Below are 19,115 nucleotides of genomic sequence, written 5' to 3'. Positions count from 1 at the left end.
AGATGCGGGTGTAAACAGTTGACCACCCATGGGCTATTTTGTCATGGCATCTTTGCCCCCGCCCTGGCCGCCCACTAGAGCACCTCTGGGACTCTCGGGGCTCTGGAGGGGGTGGTGTGCACACTGTGACCTGGTGTCAGCTTTTCAGTGAGGAAATAGTACTCAGGGAGTTGAACTCAATTCTCAATTGCATCAAGTTAAATTTAAATTTTCCATGGTCTGCTTATTTGCAGCTGAACAAAACATTCAGGGGTCTGGATGGAAGGCAGGCTGAAAAAAAAAAATATAGGGACCAAGACCAAGGATCTAAAATCCTTACTGATTGTTTTCAAGGACATAAGTGAGAATTTGCAAATAAATTTGCATTTCCTTTTCTCTTACGATGGAGGAGGTACTATATAAAACTTAAGGCTACTGTTTGATAAGGAAATTCAAGACAGATGTCTTTAGGAGCCCCATGTTTTTAAATATGAAAAATTTTCTTACCTTCCATAAAACTGCAACCAGAGCTAATAGCAAAAGGATTCCAGCAATTACACTTCCTACTATAACTCCAGTTGGAACTTCAGCTTTCTCATGGGGTTTCATTATCGTGATGGGAATCTGTAAATGTACACATGCAACAATTGAGTTAATTGTAGCACCCAGAGAAAGTGAGATGGTCTCGTCAAATTCTCTAATTTTATAAATGGTGGTCCAGAAAGGTGACGTGACTCACTCATGATCTCATTCCTAGCTAAATGTTGTGCAGTATAATTTCTAAAGAAAATGCTCCTGCAAAGTACAGGCAAGGAATACAAGTTTTCTAGTTTCCTCTGTTCTTAATTGTGTCTGTATTTAGTAGATACGTCACCTCGGACAACCTCAGATGCTTTATTTATGAAATAGGAACTTCGGTTTCTGGCACAGTTCCATCGTCAAGTGACAGCATTTGGAGTCCAGACTTGGAGAGGGGAGTCGAAAACCAAACAAATTAACAACCCCAGATCCCTTGTGATTAAGTAACAGCAGCTTTGTACTAGGATCCTAGGTAATTGCTTTCACTTAACTCACTCAAGTTATTTGATGTGGATTGTTAAAAAGTGGAAGTAACGGCTCAGGTTGACCTTTTCCGTGATAAACTGTCCTTGAGGCTATTTGTGATTCTTTATGTCTACTTCCTGGGAATCTTTGTGACTTTGTAATAGAATGGTTGCCCTAAGAGTTGTAATGATAAAACAGTATCATACATACATATATGTGTGTATATATATTTTTTATGTATATTTTTTTAATTGCAGAAAGAATCACTGCCATTTCCTCCACAAAGTGTATTAAGAATATTAAGAGCTGCATTTTGGGAAAAACAAGTCGACAAAACCCAATTTATTGATTGATTTAACACTACATTACAGTGGCAGATGAGCCGTCACAGAATTTATGAGTTGGGCTGAACTTTGTCTTGCCTTTTGGTAATTATATTTCTTTTCATTTATATTTTCAAGAGCTAAAATAAGGTTTTACAATTTAGGAATAAAGTAACTAACTTAATGGCAGTCAAACCTTTACTCTCCATTCCAGAATTTCCCAGTCGGGTCCATGGATCCAAAGGGATCCATGAGTATAAAAATTTTTGTATCAGATTTTTAAATGGACTGGGATTCAAATAAATTTAAGAATCGCTCATCTACCTAAAGGGATATGCCAGTTTATTATCTGGATTCCAAATATTATTCAAAAAATTATCCAGATTATTTGGATTAAAAATGTATTTTCATGGACAAGGAATAGTTGGCCTTTGTTATTTATCAGTATTGACAAGAGAAAATCAAGAAAAAATCTAAAGCATTCATTAAAATTGTTAGATAAACGTATTGACAATTGAAATATTGCTTTCTGAAAAAAAGACCTCGGCAGATGTTCAGAGAGTCTGAACACTACATTTTTTAAAAATGAACTGCTAAAATACCTATAGTACTGCTAAGTTCGTAATACTTTGAATTTGAAGTCCACATTTCCTTTGGCTCCATTTCTGATTTTCCACATCCCAGCCTCTGAAGAGAGGGTGTGGGCCTTTGCTGAGGGTCGTAAGCCCAGGGCCGAACAGCATCCTTTCTTGGAATCCTTTCTCCTGGGACCAGAGTGGGCCACCAGTGCTGTGAGCCCTACTCTCAAGGATTGACAGAGGTCCAGAGTTCACAGGGCCATTGGCTTTTTAATGGCTACAACAGTGGACTGAGGCCAGCTGCCAGGCTGGTCTTGGGACAGAGTCTTAAGCTGGGGCTTCCAATTGTTAACAAAAGCATTGGGAGGAAAATGCTCAGCCAGCAGATTAGCTGAGCTTGGAAGTCCCGCTATATCTAAATATGGCCTATTCGAACCAGAGGTTCACTGCAAAGGAAAGTTGTCCTGTGCCAGCCCTTGGAACAGTGAGCCTTTGTTTTCTCTGAAAGTACATTTCTTTGCAAGAGTTTTTTTTTTTTTCTCTTCCAAATCAAGGGGAACATTCATAGTTTTCTAGAGTATAAGAACTAATGAATGGACACTTCACACAGTGCCGGTATCTAGCTATAAGGAATACTAAAAAAAACCCAACCCAAAACCCTCTAATAAATGCCTTAAGCCTACTTAAGCACTTCTCTTTAAACAATAAAATAAAATATATGATTCAAATAAGCCTGACTTGAATGTCATAGCCTGAGATGTAGACTGTGCTGTGAAAGCAAGGAGAAAGGAAGAGTGGCTTGAGGCCTGGATTAGGGAGCCACAGACAGCAGGAGCCCCTTTTGTTGTGCCTCGAAGTGGACTGTCCCTTCTGATCCAGCTTCGCCAACATGGGTTGGGGGCCGTGGGGGAGTGTGGAGGGCAAGTATACCACTGAACTTTTTAGAGTAAAGTAGCAAACAACTTTGCCAATAAGCCTAACGTAATAAACCTCAGGTTTTTAGAGTTTCACTAAGAAACTTGTACAGATGTGTAGGTGAGAAGAACCACTATTCTTAAGTTTTCAGAAAGGAAGGCCTATCAGAGACTAGCGCCCGCTGGGGTGACAGGATGTGCTCACCGTGACTGTGTTTTCTTCGATCACATATATCTGAGGGTCATAGGTGTTGATTTCTGCAGATGCGGTCAGCTGTACGGTCTGGAAAGTTGACTGGAACATAAGAATAAATAGGTTTTATCCTAGCAGAAGTTCACACACACAACTTTGGCATGTTTATTATTTGTTTCCTTGTGGAAAATGACAAGAGCAAAGGGCTCCTATGAAGCCCCAAGAATCTTTGTGTTCCTAAATTGGTGATACATGTAGGACCGCACATGGGAAGCAGCTGGGGAACTGAAAATGTGTGGATACCTGGGCCATAATAGCAAATTAAACCAAATCTTGGGAGTGGGGGCGAAGTTCAGGCATCAGCAGTTTTTAATTGGGAAGGATCATGGTTCAGATTTTTAAAAACGTTATGTAAAGTTTTCATCATGAGGGAAAATTGCAAGCTTGAGGTTTCATATATTTACCTGAATAAGTCAAATAATGGAATGGAAAATCGAATAAAAACAGTAAAAGTACACTTAAACTTGACCATGCATGTCAGCAGCAGACACCCTGAACCTTTTGTCGAGCTACATAATGAGTAATAATTTCAGGTTTCTAATTTCTAAGTATTTATATAAAATACTGGATTTGGGGCAGGCATATAGGAAGGACACATTTTATGCTGTTACTAGTAACCATGTAATATGAAATAACTTTACACGTATTCCTGGACCTACTTAGAGAAAAATGATTTTTCAGTGGATACATTAGTGACGTGTATTTTGTTTTTTCTGTAACGCAAATGTTGGGACTGATGCTTACTTTGAAATAGCATACGGTGCCCAGATTTAGAACTGCCTTCCTATGCTCTGGCTACTAGGATTCAGTTTTTCTGGTTACCAAGGCACATGTTTCAACATACATCATGAGGTGATTTGCTAAATTATATCTGGGAGCCAGAAAAAGAATGCATATCCAAAAAGTGAGCAATTTATTTCCTTTCCCCCGGCTCAGTCTGATTAGTTTTAATTTTCTCAAGATGGAAGATTGCATCAGAAGTTAGGCCTGATCCCTCATGTCTTAAGCACACATTATTGGGGAAACATTCACAGTATTGGTAATGGTCTCTTTTAAAAAGAAAAATAGCAATTAAATGATGCTGTTCCATAGTCCCTGTAGACTAAAAAAAATTTCTTCTCAACACTGATCCATCTGCCCTCCCAAGCCTGCCCCTTGGCACAGCCGTGCACACGACATCCTGTTAACCGGGGTCGTTGCACCACGCGTACCTGGGAGAGTGAATAACACACCTGCTAGCGCTCACAGGGCTCCGCCTTCCAAACCACAGCCGACCATGCCACTGATGCAGAGGCCTGAGCAGTCACTTTGTGACGAAATTAGGGAAATGTTTACTTGCAGTGCATCAGGAAAAGGGTGAAAGGCACTATGCTAATGGACTCTAGTACAGGAAATGAGATTTGTATTTCAGACTGGATCTCCTAGGTGGCCCGAGAGCATCCATTTGACTGTTGAAATAGCTGAAAACAAGGTGGGAATAAACATTTGACCTTTTCAGTGGAGGAGGAAGATGTGTGGGACTCGACAGACACTAACTCTCATAGGGGTTTTTCAGCTCATCCATAACCACTGAAAAAGCATAAATATACTTCAGAAATTTGCTCCCAGAAATGAGACTGCTGCTCCTGACAACGTTTGGGAAGGTACTTTTAAAAGTCTTACAGTTAAAATAATGTAGTTTTAAAGAAACTCAAGAAAACCCAAATGGCTTTTTACAGAGCCAGCATGATTGCATTTTGATTTGCAACAGTTTTCCTTCCCAGTTGGCAAAGGTTGCTAAGGAAAACATTTGTTCCTCAAATCCAAGGAGACAAGAACCAATTGGTGAAATCTGGCACCAAACTGCATCAGCTGGGACGGTGGTCTAACTCACCGCATGCTTCCCATCTTCTAGGATTTAGAGGGGTCTGAAAGGCTTGAAAGCAAATGTAACCAACAACAAAATAAAAGCAAGTAAGAGGAAAACCCAGTTCCTCACTCCTACACTCTCCCACTTCTCTGTTCCCCTCCCTCTCACTGTTCCTCTATTATGTCTTTATCCAAGAATATTGTTCATATTTTGGTTCCAGGGACAAGTTCGGAGGGAACTTAGTCCTCTAATCTTAAAACTCCATAGCAGGGAAAATGGGGAGATCATGGAATGGTTGAAAATAGGGAATGGAGTGTGGTTGGTAAGCACCTTGAGGATTCATTATTCGTTTAAAAAAAAAAAAACAAACCACAAGAGCCACAAGGACCCCTGGAGGTTTCAGACTAATTTTTATTTTGCTGCCTCAATCAGAGCCAGTGTCGATAAAATGAATAGCTAGCTACTTACGTAGTCAGCTTTAAGGAGCCCTGTCTATCCTATTTTTCATGCCAGACTGAGATTCTGGCTACCGAAATCTCAGCTAAAAGCAGATATGACTACGGCAGAGTCACACCTGCCAAATGGAAAAATCACTGACACTGTTTTGACATATTCTCCAAACTTTTCATGAGCTGGGAAGGACTTTAAAAAAAAAAATAGTGTATGTATACTGGGCTTTCACCAGAGAAAGGGTAAAACGAGAGCAGAGTGGCTCCATGGCAGGATTCATCTACATGGTGGGCTGAGATCAGTCAATTAGCTGGGAGCTCAAGGAAGGAGACAGAGACGTGCACTTTGATTTGGGCATGTTAAAGTGACTAGGAAGGCAGAAAAATCAAGGGCATGAGGACGAAGACAAACCAGGTGGCCCATTGTTCCCAGGACAGCACAGAGGATCTTGACATCCCAGAGAGTTCTGATGTAGTAGGGTGGCATGGAATCTATGAAGCTGATGATTTACAAGCACCCCAGGTGATTCTGAGGCATAACCAGGTTGGGCAAACTTTGGAAAGGGATCAGAAGCCAATTGCCTTCCAGGGTAAAATTGCTGTGAGTCATCTGGGCATTGCTGATATTAGTCAGAATGCTACTTTTGTTGAAGGGTATGACTTTATTGACAATGAAACCTATGCATCCTTGCTATTGATAAGCCCAACAAATAAAGCTTATACTTACGGCTGCAAAAGTCCCGTTCCAAATTCTGGTTGATACATTAAGGAAGTACTCTCCTTTGACCTGAAGGTCTTTCATCCAGCAGGTAACGTTACCACATGAAGCAGCTCTGCAGTTCTTTCAGGTTGGAGTCAATGGTGAAAGGAAAGAGCATGGGCTTAAAAAAGTAAATGCTCAAATTTTACAAAGATAGATAAAACCCAGTGCTGGGAAGGATCTAGGAAGACAGGCAGTCTCCTGAACCTTCTAACCCTTCTTTCAGGAGGTTGTGGCACTAGGCTCGAAAGGTAGAAAATGCATGCCCTTTGGCCCAGCAATTTCCCATCTGTATGGATGATAATCAGAAATGGGCGGAGAAGAGTACGTCAAACCTGTTTGTTGCATTACTATTTCTGAGACTAAAAACAACCACCAAACGAAATAATTTGTTTATCCATAATGTACTAGTTAGGTAGATTATTGGACATACATGCACAAAATGCAGTGCAATTTAGTCATTAAACATAATTGATAAAGATGCATTCCTTAGATGAAAAAAAAAGTTGACAGTAAAAGAATTATGGTTGCCAAGGGTTAGGGAGGAGAGAAGGATGAACAGAGGAGTTTTAAGGCAGTGGAATGATTCTGTATGATACTCTAATTGTGGATACAGGTCATTACACATTTGTGAAAATCCATAGAATGTCCGACATCTAAGAGTAAATTGTAATGTAAACTATGGACTTGGGGTGATTATGATGTGTCAGTGTAGGTTCGTCAGCTGTACCAGTCTGATGTGGAAGGGGATTTTGAGAGTGGGGGGAGGCTGTCCACATGTGGGGGCGCAAAAGGCAGTTGGGAAATTTCTGTACCTTCCACTCAGTTTTGCTGTGAACGTAAAACTGCTCTAAAAAATGAAGTCTATTAAAAAAAAGTCAATGATATATTAACCTATTAAAAGAAAGGTATAAAAAAAAGATAGCAGGAGGGGAAGAATGAAGGGGGGGAAATCGGAGGGGGAGACGAACCATGAGAGACGATGGACTCTGAAAAACAAACCGAGGGTTCTAGAGGGGAGGGGGGTGGGAGGATGGGTTAGCCTGGTGATGGGTATTAAAGAGGGCACGTTCTGCATGGAACACTGGGTGTTATGCACAAACAATGAATCATGGAACACTACATCAAAAACTAATGATGTAATGGTGATTAACATAATAAAAAATTAAAAAAAATAAAGGTAGCATGGTCCATTTATGTAACAGGATACATTTATCTAGATGTGGATTAATACTTAAAGGTATAGAGGTGGATGTTCATTAAATACTGAGTGGCAATTTGACTTCTAGAGGACTTTAGTTTCTTGTTTGTGTTTTATGTTGTTCATAGTGAGCAGTTGCCATTTTTACAAAATCAAAATTTTCACAAAAATAAGGACAATGCTCAGAGGTATATTTTGGCATACCCTGAGTTTCTCCTGGGCATTTTTACATACTACTGTTTCGATTTAAGCCATACTTACACTGTAATTACACTATAAAAAAGAAACTATTTCATTCTATTTTCCTGTACCCCCACCCTTACCCATCACAAAATAAAACAATTTCAATAAATGAAAACCAGAATTTCAGTGTTGTTCTTAGAGGAGAACTACGGTCTGTTTAGGGTTACTGTTTGCTAAATGTTTACTATTTGAGTTCTTAATATGTGCCAAGCACCATACCAGATGCTAGACTAGCCTCTTTCTCAAGGAAAGGCCCATCACTCTGGAGCAGGAGATAATAAAATATTAGAAAACTGAGAAGGGTGGCCAGAGAGGCATTTTAGCAGCTAAATAAGACCTCAGTGATGATGTGGAAGGGGGATGTAAGGAGCTTCACCTTCAAAGCGCATGCGCAGATCTCTCACAAATCATTGCAATGCTTACAAAGTGCCTGATGCAAAACAGTAGTTTCACATGGAATCCTTTTGATTTCGTGAAATCTGATACATGGATTTTATATTACCGGCATAAGTAATAATCCTAATAACCTAGATTTGAGAGTATGTTTTCTAAATCTTGATTCATAAGGGCCATCAAAGCCAAAATGAGAAAATTCTGTAACATGAGGTGATAGAAAAGAAGTGCTTTGATTTCCAGGTAAAACAAACAGTGAATCACCCAAAGAAATAGTCACCCCATTAACCTGTCCTCACCAATTCTTTTATGTGCCGGAAATTTTCATTCTTGAAAGACACAGAAGGAGACATGTGTCCTATTTTCAGTGGATTTATTTCGGCATTACAGCTGATGTCACCAGCCTGTAAGGAAGGACATCCAATCAGTCTCAGGAAGCAAAATTATTTCTGATGTTCCTTTTAACATGTTAGGAAGTCCTGAGGTCACATGTCGGGGCAGGGGAGGACTTTTAGGCTTCTTTCACCTCCCCGACCCTGCCACCCCTCCTGTAGCCATTCACATAAACCTGGAAGTATTCAGATCCTCCTGATGTGACTGGGGGGGGGGGGGGGGGGCACTGGTTCTTACAGCCTGATACGTAACAAGACCATTTGCAATAATAGACTGTAACTGACGGAATTCAGGGCTCTCTGTGGACCATTTTAAGACTTTGATTTCCTGACGTCACCTGTGCACACCACAGGAGTAACTACCGGAGAGCCAGCTCTACGTGCCAGACAAAGGCTGAGCCCATGTCAAGGGGTTTGGCTCGACAGTGCTTCTCCACCCGGGCTGCACGTTAGAACTACCTGGGGGTGGGGGCTCCTAAGGAATCTTTGGTGCTAGAGCCATTGCCCTGAAGATTCTGATTTAATTGACTGGGGGTGGGCCTGAGCCTGGGCAGGAAACCCAGCTGATAAAAACGAGGAGCCAGGGTTGGTCACTACCAGGTCAAAGTCCAGGCGGGCATCTTAAAGACCAGCTACCAATTGCAGCTCTGTAGACCAATTAGTCTCCCACAGTGGCAGTCAGCTAACATCTCCATGAACAGGACGCTGACAAAGATCTTCACTTGGCCAAAGCCAAGCTTTAGCAATAATTTCTGCCATCTGTAACTGTTTCCATATAACAATAACCTGCTTCTAATATGAAACTGACTGCTAGTTAATTGGCACTTAGGATGCATAGCATTTATCTTCTCAGATTTCCATCTGTACGATATCAAGACATGATCACCCTAACCTCATGGGGGTATTTCCATAATGAAAGTGCACACTTTTATAGGCAATTCAGTTGCCCTTACCTGATCTGTGTGCACCTCAGTCAGGTACATCAGTGGGTTCTTTTCTTTGGTGTACTGAGGTATGTGGATGATTACAGATGCCATGCTTACTGGAACACTCCCTGTTGTTACCTGCATGATATGGAAGAAAACATTCTGGTTATTGCTACATCATGCACATGTTGCAAAGAAAATGATCAATAACCTCTGTGTTGATGGAGGGCAACTATTAAGTGGTAAGATTGAGTCCATTTGAGAGTAAGTCTTGTTACTTTAGAGTCAAACTCAGGTGGGTCTCTGTGTCTCACCTGTTCGTGGAGAATCTCAACATCTATAATGTGAACTGGTAAGTAATTTGTGACTTAGAAGTTGGTTAAAAACACTTACTGTTGAGTTGGGCTACCAGGGCTGAAGTCCCACTTTGCCCCTGACAAGCAGTGTGGCTTGGGCAAGATACTTGACCTCTGTACGCTTGTTTTCCTCATTTGTAAAATAAAAATAGCAACTTAGGGGGTATGTGCAGGTACAGCATTTGTTCTCATTGGTGGGGAATCTGTTCTAATAGGCCAGTGCTCATGTCCTACTGGTTGTTAAATAGTTTTTTAAAGATTTATTTGTCATATATATATAGAGAGAGAGAGCGCATGCACGCGCAATCACAAGCATGAGCAATCGCAAGAACGAGCAAGGGGAGCGGTAGGCAGAGGGAGAAGTCGGCTCTCCGATGAGCAAGGAGCCAGATGCAGGACTCAATCCCAGGACCCTGGGATCATGATCTGAGCTGAAGGCAGACACTTAACAACGAGCCACCCAGGCATCCCTATTAAACATTTTAAATAACAACCATGGGGCGCACCTGGCTGGCTCAGTCATTATAGCATACAACTCCGGATCTTGGGGTTGTGAGTTTGAGTCCCACATTGGGTATAGAAACTACTCAAAAATAAAATCTTAAAAAGAAAATAACAATAGGAATAATAATCCTACCAATCTTATAACTAACCTGGGAATTAAATTCTTTTTACTTTTCAAATTTTCTATGATTTATTATAAAATAGCAATTTTTCACAAATTTCTCTTATAATTGGTAACAATCTTTAGATTATAATTGCTTATGAATGCTAATGTAAACTGACTGAAGGTATTTGTGTATAAATGGTTAGCTTCTCAAGAAGTGGTCTCCAAGGATAAACTGGCATTTTAATTATATTCCAGAGACTTTTGCCCACAGTAATACCATTATATTAACACTTCGTTGATTAATGTTAAACATTTGCCTTCAAAATACATCAATTTTTTACCCAGAATACATAGCTATGCACAAAGCTCAGCTGTTTACTTTTTGGAAGTCCTAGGGGTTCTCAAAGTATAGCACCGGGACCAGCAGCATCAGCAACACCTGGAAACTTGTTAGAAATGCACATTTTAATTTTTTTTATTTTTTAAAGATTTTATTTATTTGACAGAGACAGCGAGAGAGGGAACACAAGCAGGGGGGAGTGGGAGAGGGAGAAGCATGCCTCCTGTTGAGCAGGGAGCCCAGTGTGGGGCTCGATCCCAGGACCCTGGGATCATGACCTGAGCCGAAGGCAGACGCTCAACGACTGAGCCACCCAGGCGCCCCAGAAATGCACAGTTTTAGGCTCACCATAGATTACTGAATCAGAAACTCAGAGGATGGAGCCCAGGACATGTGCCTTAACGTTCCCCCCAGGGGATTCTATTGCATGCTCAAGTTTGAGAACCACTGGTATATTTCAACATTTTACTTCTTCTCTTCCTGGTCTCATTTTTTCCCCCCTCCCCCTCCTCCTGATTTAGTATTCTTATGGCAGGCTTACCAACCTTAATGGAGAAGATGAATTTTGGACCAATATCTTCAGAACTGTGCATGACAGAAGGAACATTCCCATCTGAGGTGACTTCATAAAAATTTATGTTGGTGGATCTGTTGGATGATGTTTGTAAAGCCAAATATTTTAGTTTTGCTGTTGTTCTCGAAGCTTAATACTTCCTTTATTTAAATATCTTCTAGCTTATATTACAAGTAAACATTTATATTTAGGTCTAAAAACCTAATGAAAACAAAAGCTACTTACAGGCTAATGTTTCCAAGACTAAAACAAATTCCTTTAAAAATATATCCCTTCATGATCTTTACGCAAGATTCTTTGTGTTCTATGTTTACCAGTTGTAAGGTTTCTAAAATAAGTACAAGTGTGTTACTTTAGAACTAGTAGAGCTCAAGATTGCTATTACACTGACTGGTGTGCTAATGCAGTGCACACTTAGTCCTTGTTGATCGGATGAATGGATTGATAAGCCAGAGGATTTTCCACTTGGGTGGCTGAAATGCAATGATAGGGTATGGAGTTTTAGCTCCTGCAGTATTTTGTACTGGATGCCTGTAAAATAGGGCATACATTTTCCTTGTTATTCCTTCTCTCTATCCTTCTCTAGTTCCAAACCAACTCTAATGCTTTTGGTCTGAATTGAGGTTCGTCAGTCTGTTTCCATGACTAGTGTAGAGACCGCGTTTATGAAGGCTGACCTAGAGGTTTCATTAGACTAAACTTAGAGGTATCAGATGATTTGATCTCTTTGCTTGGGGTTGCCAACTAAGCTTTGCAAGTGAAGGGAGCACCAGGTCAGAGGAACCCCGACGGGACCGCTCAGACTGGAACATAACTGGATACCCTTCCCACTCCTCTTCACCCATTTCCGGGGCTAAGGCTGGATTTCAACCAAGCTAACCTCATTGGGACTGTGGGGGCTTCGGTAGCAGGCATAGGGGTCCAAAAAGCAGTATTTCTTCCCCCTGGGCAGTGTATCATAATTCTAGGATGATGATTCTATTTCAAAAAGAAATTTGAACTGGACATTTTCTGAGATAGTTTTTGGGCTTCTATATGGAACTCCTGTCTTTTTTTTTAATGCCTAAAACTTTTCCAAATTCTCTAAAGGAAAATATGTCCAAGGAGACTCAAATAGATGTGGCATTTGTCAAGGTTATGTAGATGAGAGGAACAATGATTTGTCAGCCTTACATGGAAAATGGGAATACTTACTAGACTTTGAAACAGAAAGCCTGGCTGTATTTGCATGAATTATTCCCTTTACCTTCCAGAAGACCTTTGTTTGAGCCCCTAAGAAGAGTTGCTAAGTTAGTATATTCTGCTTTTGCATTTTACAGTGATCTGACATTTTTCCATTTGTTACTTAAGTTTTCCTTAAGTTATGTAAGTGTGGATGATCAATGTATTTATAAGCAGTTAGCTATGCTCAGGGGGCTCCTGTTTTTAAAATAATTCTATCATGATTTCCACCCATAATATTTGCACAGTATAATTGCAGATTTATCAAAGTAGTTGCTACACTGCTTAATGATTGGGTAGGAATTTTTCAAAAAGTTAAAAAAAATTTTTTTTACAGTACTTGTGATGGTTAAACAAAATAAATCTGCAAAATAAATCTTATTAATTGTGAACTGGTTACATAAATTATGATCCAGCCAGGAATAGGATAAGTTAGATCTGTATGTCCTGATATAAAAACTTCTCTAAGATTACATAAAAAGCAAGGTTAGAGAAGGATTTTATCATTCCATTCGGGTGTGTGTGTGCACGCATGATGTGTATATCCCGGTAGACAGACAAATCTTGCATCTGGAAGGTATTCTGAAAAATAGCTGAGTCATCTATGGAATTTCCAGAGGAGGTGGGAGGGATGACTTCACTTTTCATTGTCTTTCTGTAGTGTTTGGATTTTTGGTTTCTTTAAAAAAAACATGAAGAGGAATTATTTGGGTGGTGGGATTAGGAGCCATTTTAATGTTTACATATCATAATTCTCCATATTAATTTGTAAAAAAACTTTTTGGTATATTTTAAAGAACATCAGATGGTCTTAAAATCCAGTTTACCATCACAAAAATACAGAGCTAAGATGTTACTGAAAGTGAAGTCCCACTTCAATCTTATATTTATTTCATGTTAAACTATCTGGAAAAACTGGCCGTTGTGTGAGACTAGAATCCTATAAAGGCTGTGTTAAGAAAAAGCATTTAGGGTAAGAATCAATGTAGGTAGGAAGAAAAAAAAAAATCAGGTACTGTGGTAATAACAATCTCTCTGGATGCATTGCTCTTCAGTTCTTTGAGCACTGCGGGTCCTTTTGGAATCTGCAGTTACTGATTAATTTTTCAGGGATGGATGACTTGGGCTGTATTTTATTCTGCTTTTGCTGTTTGCAGAAGCATTCTTTAATCTTTGCTCATGTGTCTCATGCTCTCGACGTAATGACACATTTTCCTTTTTGTTTTTGCTCAGTGACCTACTGCATGATCTGTGTTCCATGTTTTTAAGGGGTGCGGCGATGTGGCAAGTTGGAGAAATCCGCTGTCCCTAAACACTGTTTGAGGCCTGGCTTCTTGGCAATACACTGCAGCGCATTTTCCAGGCATGACCGATGTGTGCTAGGAAGCTGCCTCCGTGCCTCACCAGGTGGAGAACTCTGGTTCCCAGGCTGGGAGGGGGGCATCACCTTCAGCCTGCGTACCTGCATAGCTGTGCTCGTATGTCTGCGCCCATGAACCTGCTTCCCTTCTTAGGGGGAGTGAAGGTGATGCATCACCCTATTCGTGCCTACGGTGTTCCACATGTTAGCCACTTCTCAGGACACCTGCCCCTCTGAACAATTCAAGATAGCTGCTACCAACCAGGATCATTTTGCCACTGCTTTCAGCTACGCTTGCTCTGGTCAGGCAAGAAAAGGGAATAAATACAGTATTTCTTCGTAGATGACTTCCTTTGGGAAATGCCTCGTTTCCTCTCAGTTGGAAGAAACCCCTAATCGGTGATGTCAGGAATTTTCCACCCAGAAGCTGATTTTCTGTGATGAGATTTTCTATTTGTGGTGGACCTGCTATGTGCAAAGCATTGTGCTTGGGGCTTCAGTGTTTAGGGATGGGGCATTGCTTGCGAGCCTATGGGGATGGCAGGAAGCAGGCGTGGAGAAGGAAGTGATGGCAACTCCTCAGGGCCCAAAGCGTTCTGCTGTGGCCCTTAGGGAAAGCGGGCACCTCATCTGAAGGCCCGCAGAGGTCTTTCCCTGTAGCATGTGGCAGAGGGGCTGCTCCTCTGGCTCTTCTGGTGTTGCTCTCAGTCCATAAACGACATAGTCACTCAAGGTTCTCCTAAGGACGCACTTGTCCCTGGACTTCTCTTTTAGTTGGCAAGGGGGAAATATTTAATTCAAATTTTCCAGTTAAGAATGAACATATAGAGGACTTCTTTAGTCACGAACCAAACGTGTTACAAACCGAGTGATATCAGTGGCCAGAGGCTACTCAGTGTTTCACCTACCTCGTTATGTGAATATCGGCATCATACTGCAGAGGAATTTTGAAGTTGACCAAATTATCTGCCTTGTTTTCTTCATGGCTTTCGCTATTGAAACAGACATTAGGAAACTACTTAGAGAGAAATATTATTAAAGCCCATCTATTATCAATTCATGGCTTCATTATGTTTTACCTTAAGGCTTGGAAATGGACAGATGCCTGATTCTGAAGGTTTTGAAGATTGAAGTCAAAGTTAATAGTGAAAGTCACCTATACACAAAATTAAAGTTCATTAATCTGGGATGGTTCATACACAGGGACCAATTAAAGAAAAAGTTCCCCAGAAAAGCAAACTCACCCCAATTTGATTCTGAATTGTATATGCCTTAAGCTTTCGAACTTGTAGAATATCTGTTCATCCACCTTGCTGTACTTAGCACGCCTCACCTTTAGAATTAGAGGGCCTACACCTTTCAAGTCGCGTGTACAGATCTTCACATCACAGGCATGGCTACTTGTCAGAACGTGAGAGTTCTGTGCCGAAGTGAAATTTGCTTACCAGGGGTTAACATAGGATAGCCGTGACTGTACAGCACTCGGACCAGTGTTGGTCAATATATTCAGTAAAAAAAAAAAAAAAAAAAAAAAGAACTCTCCCTCTTGTATGTGCTTTTGAAATGAATTGTATGGGGGAAAATCCCACTTTTATTAATAACTTAAACCACTCAGATATTTTAAAAACTACCTGTAAATATGCAGTTTGTGACACCTGTCAAATGATGTTACCTAACAATGAAGATGGGATGGTGGCGAATGAACACTAGTACCGAGAGGGGCTAGTGTGGATTTGAGGATGAAATGCAAGTTGTACCTGTTGCTCCCTCTTCAAAGCAGGGTAGCCAACATCACAGGTAACAGTCTTCTGAGATGACACGATCTGGCATGTTACTTCTGTCCCATCAACCTGAAAGAGACCAAGGAAACAATGATCAATATGTAGAGTGCATGTGTGTGTGTGTGTGTGTGCGCATACATGTGTGGGCATGCATGCGTGTGCACATACATGCTGAAGGATATATAAACCACATGGGCATTTTAGCAGTAAAGCTGGTTCACAATGAATTTATTGTCCCCCAAGACTCAAAAAGCTTATATTGTCCGGGTAGCTATTATTCTATTTTTATTGCTAAGCAGGACACCCAATAAGCCAAAAGTGAGGTCAAATACTGGAATTTTCCCCCAGAACTATAAATCATAGTTCTTATATTTCAAAAGCACAAAATAACTTTAATCCAATATTTAGAAATGATGTCTTTAATACATACCTTTCTCTCAATATATTTGAAATTTGTACTTTCAAGAGAAGAAAGCAAATCATATGTTGGTGTTTGTATTTTAAATAATTTAAAGAATCTTTTTTAGTTCTCCTTGTTTTTTTTTTTTTTTTTCCTCTTTAAAATAAGAAGTTCCCATTTGGCATAGGAAATTGAACACCGAAGTCAGAATAGATTTAGAACACAAAATCTGTTAAGTTCGACTTTAACTTGGATGAAGCCATTTTTAATCCTTTTATCAAGTAGTGAATTTGGGAAATCTCAGCTTTTCTCTCCTCTACTTTCATTGCTTGGTGGCAACAGAGGGGCCAGAGGGGCATTCATGGCCAAGTGTGTTCCTGGTATAGTGATCAAGTCAACATGATTAACTGACCTCGCTGGAATGCAGCATCCTGGCAGTAGCAAGACTTGTGGTTACAGAGCTTGGCCCGGGCGCTAGGGGACTCTAACTTCTCAGAGCAAGTGCAGCTCGGAGCCTCTGTGCAGCACCATGGCAGCCTCATCCCACAGATGGCTTGACAAGAGTTATGGTTGTGTCTGGCCAAGTCTCAGGGCAGAGGAAAAACTGACCAAGCTGTGAAGCAGAATTGGTCTAGATACAGAGCCAGGCTACGCTCTCATGTGGTTTAACTAGTTGGGAGCCCCAAAGTTAGTATTGATCGCACTTAGGTGTAAGGTGCTTCTTCAGATAGCATACATGACACGGGGGTGTGGGTGTGAGCAAGGTGGTCACTAATGTCAGGCAGGAAACACAAGAGCGGTGAGCCTGGAGTGTCGTCACCTACCGGCATGGACCAGGAAGCAAAAAACAAGTTTTCTGAAAAATCAACAACAATTCTAGTGTTGTATGCACTTTCTCTTTTGTTTCTCAGTGTTATTGAAAATGTTAACCTTCTGTTTTGGTTGCTGACAATAAAGAGTTGATCTCTGTTAAAAGGAAAAAGGTAAAAAAGAGAAAACAAAGTAAGGTTAAAAAGGCCGGTGTTCAAATACTTCACTCATTTTAAAAATAAGAAGATAAAACTCTTTAGATTTGGAGGACTGAGAAAGTTGTTTAATAAACCATCTTCATAGTAAAATGATGCAGACAACAAATAAGTTAATGCTATTAGATCTTCTTCTTCATTGATTTTAATTACATTGCAGGGAGAGGAACCAGCCCAAATACAAATGGTTTGAGATTTCTTACTGTTTTACTCCTTTATGGATGGTAGAAACTGAAATTCAGATTTTAAGGGTCTTTATTAGTTACGGATGTTTCTTTTGTAGAAAAAAATCTCCATAAACATTCACTTGAATAAAGTGATCTAACGTGTCTTATTTCTACATTTTACACTGAGCTCAAGAGCAGACTTACTGAGTGGCTGACAGTTGTTGGACATCTAGAACTAGATCCGAGATACAAACTCCATCATCCCCACAGTCCTTGTAGAAAGGGATCTACAAAAAAGGAAAAACAATCCCACACATTTGCTCTTGAGTTAAAAACCAGACTGTGGAAGAATACATGTAGAATTATCCCATTTATGTAAAGCTCAAAACCATGCAAAGCTAAACAACATTTTAGGAATATATACATGGTTAGCAACATAGGAAGAAAGGCATCAATAAAGGCAAAATGCAAGGTGATGATTTGCCTGGGGGAGCAAGATGAACGTGGATGCAATGGGGGTAGGGAGCGATGCAGAGAACATAGGTTTTGGTAACATTTTTTAAGTGGGTGGTGAGCACAAGGTGTTTGACTTTGTGGTTATTTATTTCTTCAAAAAATATCTATTGAACACCTATGGTGGGCCAGGCACCGCTCAGGGGGCTGGGAATAGAGCAGTGAAGAAGATAAAAATCCCTGTCCTTCATGGAACTTGCATGCTGGTGAATTTTGCACATGTAGGTATTTTCACGTAGAAGACGAACAGTTGAAAAGTTATGTCCTAGGTAGCTTTCAAACACGACCGCAGCGACTATGAAGCTTTCTTAGCCAGTCTGAATTCCAGGAAGGGCAAACCGCACTCACACTGAAGACCTTGGCCTTCTCAGAGTAGACTTCAAGGGCGGGGCTGGTGCCAGGGTTTTCCAGACTGATGTTCACACGCAGATCCAAAGAGTTGACAACGTCAGAGGGCTTCTAAACACACACGGACAGAGCGAGGCGGTTTACTAGGGCATGGCAGCTGCAAGCAAGAAAATGACCACTAATGTGTTCATAAGTAAGAACACAGTGCCCTCTCCATTATGGGGAATATCCTTGTTTTGAATTTTCCAGACTCTTGCTTCTTTTCTGTCTTAATCCTGCCCTTAGCCTCTCCACTGCCAAGAAACTTAGAGACTTGAGTTCAAGTAAAAATCGGAAGCAGCAATTCTTTTTTTTTTTTTTGATGATACATTGTTTTTTTTGTTTTTTTAAAGATTTTATTTATTTATTTGAGAGAGTGAGAATGAGAGAGAGTACATGAGGGGGGGAAGGTCAGAGGGAGAAGCAGGCTTCCCGCCGAGCAGGGAGCCCGATGTGGGACTCGATCCCAGGACCCTGGGATCATGACCTGAGCCGAAGGCAGACGCTTAACCATCTGAGCCACCCAGGCGCCCTTGACCAAAGAGATTTTAGAAAGAACATAAGCATTCCTAAATATGAATTTTTTTTAAAAGATTTTATTTATTTATTTTGAGAGAGAGAGAATGAGAGAGAACACATGAGAGGGGGGAGGGTCAGAGGGCAAAGCAGACTCCCCGCCGAGCAGGGAGCCCGATGCGGGACTCGATCCCGGGACTCCAGGATCATGACCTGAGCCAAAGGCAGTTGCTTAACCAACTGAGCCACCCAGGCGCCCAGGGGTAAGCACTTTTAACATTTGGTAGGCGAGGCTCTGGAACTGTCCCCCATGCAATCACATATAACACACATATTAATTTTGAATGGATAGGTATGAAAAAAAAAGCAGTGCTCCTTGTAAATGTCCTGCAATGTGACTCCTCAGGAGATAGTTATTGTTAGCTATTTACATAATTGTCAGAATGTTTTCTACATTTGTAAATATATGTACATTTACACTAGTGGGTTTTTATGGCATGTGCTATTAAACTTGCTTTTTTTTGGCATCATCTTATAGGCTCTGTACCTCATTCTATCGCA

General features: G+C 40.7%; 1 protein-coding gene and 1 long non-coding RNA gene across 2 annotated transcripts in view; one reads left to right on the top strand and one right to left on the bottom strand.

Annotated features, from left to right (window-relative positions):
• The window catches only part of LOC118006810 (integrin alpha-2), a 101,826-nt gene that overhangs the window by 288 nt on the left and 82,423 nt on the right, over window positions 1-19,115 (bottom strand). Inside the window, exons 18-29 of the mRNA XM_034999611.1 lie at window positions 18,000-18,110; window positions 17,343-17,425; window positions 16,771-16,912; window positions 15,523-15,615; window positions 14,845-14,921; window positions 14,674-14,757; window positions 11,156-11,258; window positions 9,332-9,442; window positions 8,286-8,390; window positions 6,117-6,230; window positions 3,044-3,133; window positions 487-603 (exon numbers count right to left, since the gene is read on the bottom strand). Coding sequence (XP_034855502.1) covers window positions 487-603; window positions 3,044-3,133; window positions 6,117-6,230; window positions 8,286-8,390; window positions 9,332-9,442; window positions 11,156-11,258; window positions 14,674-14,757; window positions 14,845-14,921; window positions 15,523-15,615; window positions 16,771-16,912; window positions 17,343-17,425; window positions 18,000-18,110 — 1,230 coding nt within the window. The remainder of the gene's footprint in view (window positions 1-486; window positions 604-3,043; window positions 3,134-6,116; window positions 6,231-8,285; window positions 8,391-9,331; window positions 9,443-11,155; window positions 11,259-14,673; window positions 14,758-14,844; window positions 14,922-15,522; window positions 15,616-16,770; window positions 16,913-17,342; window positions 17,426-17,999; window positions 18,111-19,115) is intronic.
• LOC118006811 lies at window positions 599-5,305 on the top strand. The gene is made up of 2 exons (XR_004678195.1): window positions 599-1,030; window positions 1,281-5,305. It is a non-coding gene; the product is annotated as an uncharacterized LOC118006811 (long non-coding RNA).

This window comes from Mirounga leonina, unplaced genomic scaffold, assembly GCF_011800145.1.
Source record: "Mirounga leonina isolate KUSES-001 unplaced genomic scaffold, KU_Mleo_1.0 Mir_99, whole genome shotgun sequence".
Taxonomy (NCBI): domain Eukaryota; kingdom Metazoa; phylum Chordata; class Mammalia; order Carnivora; family Phocidae; genus Mirounga; species Mirounga leonina.
This window is presented reverse-complemented; position numbering and strand designations above follow the sequence as displayed.